General features: G+C 33.9%; 1 protein-coding gene across 1 annotated transcript; it reads right to left on the bottom strand.

The window, feature by feature from the left end:
* Window positions 1-478: 478 nt before the first annotated feature.
* Window positions 479-4109, bottom strand: LOC123842857 (olfactory receptor 14K1-like). The gene is made up of 3 exons (XM_064595629.1): window positions 3166-4109; window positions 1873-1952; window positions 479-531 (listed from the first exon to the last, which is right to left on the bottom strand). The coding sequence occupies exons 1-3, from the start codon at window positions 4107-4109 to the stop codon at window positions 479-481; spliced, it is 1077 nt and encodes a 358-aa protein (XP_064451699.1).
* Window positions 4110-8342: the final 4233 nt, after the last annotated feature.

Raw genomic sequence — 8342 nt, 5'->3', positions numbered from 1 at the left:
ATCTTCTTAATCCCCTACTTGTTTTACCATGTTGAACATCCTCTGGCATTTGGCTCACGGTGGAAGCCCATATGCTGTGGGGAAACAGTCAAAGGACTAGTGTTGGATATTTGATTCTGTCTCCAACTTGTGGGGTCTTTTAAATAAATATTTTAATATGTCAGAAAATAATAAATAAATCTGTTTACACCATACCAAATTCAGTCCACACACTTATTAAACACTGTGCAGAAGTTTTCTAAAAACATCACACGTGTTTTGTTTCAACTTATGAAGAGTAAAATGTTTTTCCAGCTATAAAGAGCTTCTTTTGAAATGTGGTGGAAAAACTATTTCCATTCATTTTTATCTGAATCATTATTGTGATAGTAAAGTTTTGGGGGAAGGGATTGGTATGTCATGATAGAAGTGACATATAAGCTTGCACGATCTCAATAGCTGTGCCATGTCCCCATCTAAAGCATGCAAGTATATTATACTATGTGATATCATCATCATCATCATCATCATCATCATCATCATCATCATCATCTAATAATATACGGCATGTTTAAAGTTCCATAGAGTAGGTAAAGGAGGGCCAAAATGATGGAGAAAGGACTTTGTAGAAAAAATGCCAAAGTCATAAGCTCTGTTATCATAACACAACATTACCAAAGGATGAATGACTTGTTACAGTTCTCTTTGCTTTGAATGTAAAACATAAGAAATCATCTCAGTTCTACTTCATTATACTACTCATTAACTCTGTTTATCCCAGTTGAAAATTGGGGTGTATTCATGTAGCTGTATATGTATACTTGTGTTATGTACAACCTACTCTTTATGATTTTTCTTAAAAATTTACTCATTATTTCATGTCCTTAATTCTAAGATAAACATTTGTTTCATATTTCAATGCTTTTATAATAGGTGTTCATTCAAAATTGATATAATCATTTAATGTAATGTTTATTTTCTTGAAAAATAAGTAATTAAATTTGTGGTACACTTGAAAATAATAGAAATGAATTTATATTTACACAAAAGTATGTTAAAGGAGAAGTTATGGTGTAACTTATGTGATCAGAACCATGATTTGGACTACAGAAATAAATCAAAGGTTTTTTTTTTATGTATGGTTTTTTCACATAGGCATCACTTAAAACAGTTGCTGTGTATTAAAATAATTTGCTTTTTAGAAGGGATATATGTTTTTTTATCAACTATATGTATGAGTCTCACTAGAAGAGATATCAAAACCATTTCCATAAACTATGTACAAGGATTTAGAGATCGGGAAATACGCAATTCAATGCTCTCATAATTCTCTATATCAAAACCTTATTTAAGCTAGACTTTGAAACATGGATATAATTTGGAAACGTAGGAGATTTCATGAGGAGGGTAATATAAAGCTTCAGAAATGCAATGATGAGTCTACAGAACATGAAAGGTATTGCTACAGTCAAGACATTTTTTTTATGTCTCTATGTTATGAGCCATATAACATAACAAGCTACCCATCTTCCCTTGGTCTCCTTTTTCCATCTGTTTAACTATATTCACATCACTTCACATTGGTTGGAAGAATAAAAGTGACAAGATAGTTTTCTGCAGCAAAAAATGGAAATAATTTTAAATATTTAGGCTATTTGAAATGTTACATGACACTGAAACCTGGAAAAAGTCGATGTGGGATTTATCACAATGAGAGAGACAGTGCCAGATGCTATTTTCATAAATTCCAACATTATTAAAAAAAATAATTAACCCAATATCTAACATCAGCACATTAGATAAAAGTTAATTAGATAAAGAGAAAAATATATGAGTACAAAAAATAGGATTTTCATCAAAAGAAACAAAGATGTAAGAGAATAATCTACTTACATATATGAGTAACTCTATAAAATCCATCATAAGACATATATGTCAAATAACTGAAGCTTGTGAGTAAATTGAGTATTTTCCTAAATTGCAAAATTTAGTCAAGATTAATTTATATTAAAATCAAATTTTCAGGGTGGCTTGGTGGCTCAGTTGGTTAAGTGTCCCGACTCTGGATCTCAGCTCAGGTCTGGATCCCATGGTCATGAGTTCAAGCCCCACGTTGGGCTCCATGCTGAGTGTGGCGCCTACTTAAAAACAAACAAACAAACAAACAAACAAACAAATAAATAATCAAATTCCCATCAGATATTGAAAAGCAAATCCTATAAAGTAAAATGAATAAAATATAGATACAAAATCTAGGATATTAAAAAATGATATAAATGAGGGCGCCTGGGTGGCTCAGTTGGTTACGCGACTGCCTTCGGCTCAGGTCATGATCCTGGAGTTCCGGGATCGAGTCCCGCATTGGGCTCCCTGCTCGGCAGGGAGTCTGCTTCTCCCTCTGACCCTCCTCCCTCTCATGCTCTCTGTCTCTCATTCTCTCTCTCAAATAAATAAATAAAATCTTTTAAAAAAATGATATAAATGAAATGTCATGGAAGATGATAGTTTTGGAGGAATAAAAATCTCATGCAAATCTCATTGTATATGTAGCTTATCACAGGAGTCCAAGTCACTGAAGAAGTAAGAGAAAAAAATTTCATAATTTCTATATAATTAAGATAGAAAGTGAAGGAATATAAGAGAAAATTAATTTCTATTATAACTGACAATCAGAGGGGCGCCTGAGCTGTTCAGTCAAACATCTGCCTTTGGCTCAGGTCATGATCCTGGGGTCCTGGAATTGAGCCCAGAGTCAGGCTCCCTGCTCAGCGGGGACTCTGCTCCTCCTTCCCCCCTGTTCCTGTTCCTACTCTCTCTCTCTCTGAAATGAATTTAAAAAAAAATTGACAACCTGAGATTATTACTAACAAGACTCTATGGTATATTATTGATCTTTAGTAGAAATAATTCCAAACAGCTATTTAATTGAGTAATAAACAACTTCAAATTTAATCACCTTTCCATTACTCCTTTTAATATATATATTTTTTCTTTTTGAAACAAAGTTTTATTCAGGACACAATTGATGCAATATGAAATGGGGCAACATTTTCAACATCTGTTTTCAAAATGTTCTCTCCATAGAAAGAGTTATATTATTAAAATCAAATAAAAGCAAGTAGCTTAATTTTAATTTCTTTTTTCTTTCCTTGTCTTTCCTTTCCTTTTTTTTTTTTTTGGCTTAACTTTAATTTTCCTGTAAAATAATCAGCTAATCTCCATAGGACTTTAACAAGAGCTAATTTAATATCTTTTCTCCTCAGACAGTAGATAACAGGGTTCAAGGTTGGGGGTACCACAGAATAGAACATAGACACGAACAAGTCAGGAAGAGAAGGTTCATCAGAGTTTGGCTTTAAATAAGCAATAGCACCTGTTAGAAGGAATGGACTCACTCCAAAGAGGTGAGGCAAGCAGGTGGAAAAGGCTTTGCCCTGCTTCTGTCTGGTTGGGATCTTTAACACGGTAGAGAAAACATGTACATAAGAGACCACAATGCAAACTAAACATGAAAATCCATAACAGACCCCAATGGCCACACTGACATTAATAGTTGCATGTTCCACAGAACAAGTGAGCTTCAGTAGGGCGGGCACATCACAAAATAACTGATGTATCTTAGTGGACCCACAAAAATTTAAAGAGAATGTCCCAGCTGAGTACAAGACTCCAAAGACCCCTCCACTGAGCCAGGAGACTAACACCAGCTGGACACAGACCTCTTTGCTCATAACAGCCTCGTAATGAAGAGGGCGACAGATGGCAATATAGTGGTCATAGGACATTGCAGTGAGAATGCTAACCTCGGACCCAGACATTAGTATCACAAGGAAGACCTGTAACACACATCCCAGAAAAGAGATGGAGTCAGTGAAGGCGATGGAGTTGAGGATGGATTTGGGGACTGTGGCAGAAATGAGACACATATCTAAGAAGGGTAAGTGCCTTAGGAAAAAGTACATTGGAGTGTGGAGGTGTTGGTCAAGAATTGTGAGGAGGATGATAATTAAATTCTCCACTATGGCCAGTAGGTAGATCAGTAAGAGGAACACAGCATGTAGCCTCAATAGCAACTGGTTCTCAGTAAATCTCAGAAGCAAGAATTCCATTATTACTGTTTGATTCATCATATTTTAAAATTAAAAGCCACCTATTGAATAAAGAAAAAAGTTATATTAAAGTAACAAAATATTATCTGCTTCTTTATTTTTGAAACATGTATATTTTAGCATCATGGGATAGATGGAAAATTTAAAATACCTAGATATCTATATTTATAGTTTACTCAGATATAAAACTAATATAAGCAAAACAGTCCAACATAACTGGACTTAAAATTCTTTATGACAGATGAAAATAATTCCACTCCCCTCCCTAACTCAATACTTGAAATGATTTTTGAGTAAATTTATTTCAACGGGAATTGCAGAATTGGATACATAATTCTAATTGTAATAGAATGCATATTTGTTATGCAAAAATATCCTAATTGATGTAAGTGGTGATGTGGGTTAGAAGTCATGGATGAGAGATTATGGGGAAAAAAAGAAGCCATGGATGAATTTTCTGTTTGTAGCATATTGCAAACTGTTTAATAATCATTAATGTTAGTTGATGTTCTAATATATTACCCACTTCTCTTTGAAAGACATTAAGGTTTATCCCATGTTTTCATTAAAAACCTATTTTTTTGGTGAAAATATCATCACCGGGGTGCCTGGCTGGCTCAGTGGTGTGCATTTGCCTTTAGCTCAGGTCATGATCCCAGGGTCCTGAGATCCTGGCAGGAGTAGGGCTCCCTGCTTAGTGGGGAGTCTGCTCCTCCCTCTCCCTTTGCCCCTGCACCCCACTCATGTTCTATTGCATGCTCTATCGCTCTCTCTCTCAAATAAATAAATAAAATATTTAAAAGGTAAATATCATCAATATTATTTGCTATTTCTTTGTGAAGATATTTACTAAAAAACAAAACAGAAAGCTACCCTGGTAATTTTGTCAAATTGGTTTAAAAATGTATAGTACCATTTTCTTATGAAAAGAATAAAATTTAAGACTATAAGGCAGATTATTAGCATGCAACACTAGCAAGGATCTAACTAACACCAAGAAAAAGCACAAATTAGAGATGTCAACTGTATCTAGTGAGAAAAATTGAGTGTCCTCCCATTTTAGACTCACACAAGACATAATCCATGATCACTCAAAAACCCCATTGGGAAGATCTTTCATCATAATTCCATCCCTCAGATCTTCCTTATCTTTTTTATTTTATTTTTTTATTATTATGTTCAGCTAGCCGACACTGAGTACATCATTAGTTTTTGATGTAGTGTTCAATGGTTCATTAGTAGTGTATAACACCCAGTGTTCATCACAACAGGTGCCCTCCTTAATACCCATCACCTTTTAATTGTACTTCAGCTGCACTTCAGTGACAATTTCTTTAGATTTCCATACAACCTCCTTCAACCCCTCACAATATGTGTGTCTTTCTCAGTGAACACTAATTTAAGAAAAAAATTTCCTTAACTTCTGTAAATGAAACTCAGCTTTTCATACACAAGGTTCTAATTCAGTACTAACTGTAGAAACGTTTTATCCACCCTTGGAATCTTTCTCATCAGCCTTTCTCAGTCATGTCTGAGGCCATCTCTCCTACATTATCACTCATCTTCCCAATCATCAGACCATGACATGGAGTTTCTCTTGAAAGCCAAATGTAGTGGAAATTGGATCATCATTATCCTACTTAGGCCCTTCTACATATGGAAAACCTTTCAATCATTTTCATTTCAGTGCCTTAAGCCTTAATTATCTGAGTAATCCAGCATCGACAGTGTTTGTACACTGGAACAAGAACAGTAATTATTCATTCTCCATGTGACAGTGAGCCAGATTGAAGGTTCCTTTGTGCTTACTCTGATGTTTCCTCTTTCCACCTGGAAAAGTAGACTTAGACTTTCTATTGATTCTTTATGTAGTTTCTGCTACTTTCAATGTGATGATTTCTTAACTTCTGAGGAAGTTCCATTTGGTTGAACTCCTATTAATCTATAATTCAGAGGAGTGCAAAACAGACATATATATATATATAGTTTGATCAATGCTGTCTTTGTCTCACATGTGGACATAAATTTTTATTAATAAAACAAATATTTATTTTAACATCTGAAAGTCATCCATACTGGTTTTGCAATCAGGCACAATTATTAATAGTTTCCATAATCAAAAACAGTTATTAATATTTAATATGACATTTTCCTATAGTTCAATGTTATGTTTCTGTTGATTAAGTTAAATATATAAAACCAAAAAGTTATTTTTCTCATCTTAAAGTAAACAATGCTTTGAAACCACTTATTTCCAAATAGTTACTGTGTTAATGGGATATAAAGTCATATTTTGAAGTAAAAAGTATGTGCATATAAATATCAGATAATTTTAATTTTATTTTTTAAATATGTATTTGTTTATTTTAGAGAGAGAGAAAGAGAGAGCACAGGTGGGGGGAGGGACAGAGGGGGAGGGACAGAGATAATCTCCAGCAGACTCCCCACTGAACATGGAGTCTGATGCAGGGCTTGATCCAGCACCCTGAAATCATAACCTGAGCTGAAATCAAGAGTCAGATACTCAACTAACTGAGCCACTAAGGTGCCCCAATATCAAATACTTTAACATATTTAATAGACAAAATAAATATTTCTCTCACTCCCATGGACTTTAGGCAAGAAATTCCCTGTTTAACAAGACCACTTATAAAAATAAGATTGTTTTGAATATTTTGATATCATACTTTGTTTTCAAAGGTAATTACTTAATAATCTAAAACTGAATAAATGACAGAGAATGGAAGATCTCATAAGGGTTAAAAGGTATTAGACATTTTATTTTTGATTAAAGGTAGAGTGGAATATGTATATACATATATAAAATGGTATATTACTCAGTTATAAAAGAGAATGAAGTCTTGTCATTTACAACAACATGGATGATCTAGAGAGTATAATGTTAAGCAAAATAAGCCAATCAAAGAAAGACAAATACCATATGACTTCATTCATGTGTGGAATTTAAGACACAAAACAAATGAACAAAGGAAAAAGAGAGAGACTCTTAACTATACAGAACAAACTGAGGGTTACCAGAGGGGGCAGGTGGGAGAATGAAATAGGTGATGGGGATTAAGGAGTGCAATTGTGATGAGCACCTGGTATTTTATTAAAGTGTTGAAATACTATGTTGTACACCTAACTAATATTACACTGTGATATAATATACATATAATATATATATGGAATTTGAATAAATACTTAGAAAATAAGAACAGCATGTTTAGGAAAAGACTGCTGAGAAGATTTTCAAAGTAATTTTAGTAGAGAAAGAAGTAAAATTAAATAAAATGAAAAAATGTATTATACATATATTATGTATAATACGTACATATGCACATATACTGTACATTATATATATAATTATAGATATTATACTGCATGTTAACTAACTGGGATTTGAATAAATACTTAAAAAATAAGAATAGCATTTTTAGAAAAAGACTGCTGAGTAATTTTAGTAGAGAAACAAGTAAAAATAAAATAAAATGAAATAAAATAAAAATAATTAATTTGGGGTTTCTCCTTACACTGTTAAAAAACAAGTCTTATTTTGGAGTCAAGAAGAGCCATAAAACTGCAAATAACTTCCCCATATGCCTCTAGGTTCTTGTTTCATGTGTCCCCTTTCCCATCATCCTCAAATGATTCTGATTGAGCTTCTCTGACATGTACATGCCAGTATGTGTTTTCCCTGTGCCATCTCCAAGTTCTAAGAGGGAAAGTGTCCTTAATGTCCTATGCCTTTGGCAACTCTTTCTCTAATAAGGGGAAAGACTCAACACAGCTTCAGATGGACCTTTATATAGTACATGGGATTCTCCCAGGAGGTCAGACTTTCAGATGTGCCTAAATTTCATTTCTCAGATTCCAAAGCCTTTGAGACTCTGCCCTCATTTCCCATCTCTGAGTTGAGAGTTGACGCTACTGTCCTTTTCCCAGTGAGATAAAGGATGAGCTCTCACTGGATCTCCTTAGAATAAGCCATGCAGCATCCCTTTAATTATTCATTATACGTTTGTGGCCATTGAATTCTAATAGATTGATTTGCTTCTAAGGCGTGTAACAATTTACATTTAGGTCTACATCCACTAATCCTTAATCGATTCTGATAATTTCAGTTAAGTTGCAATAGTGAGAATCACTAAGAGACATACTACCCTGACTTTGGGATTAGTAATATGGTTATTGTTTAAGTCCTTGAGCCACCAAATGTCCTATTGATTTTTCCTTTACTCTCTCCCTGGATTC

Source organism: Mirounga angustirostris, unplaced genomic scaffold (assembly GCF_029215605.1).
Source record: "Mirounga angustirostris isolate CCGP_5_RB_7025 unplaced genomic scaffold, mMirAng1.0.hap1 SCAF_7, whole genome shotgun sequence".
Classification (NCBI taxonomy): Eukaryota; Metazoa; Chordata; class Mammalia; order Carnivora; family Phocidae; genus Mirounga; species Mirounga angustirostris.
Note: the sequence above shows the minus strand (reverse complement) of the source record. Positions and strands in the feature narration are given on the sequence as shown.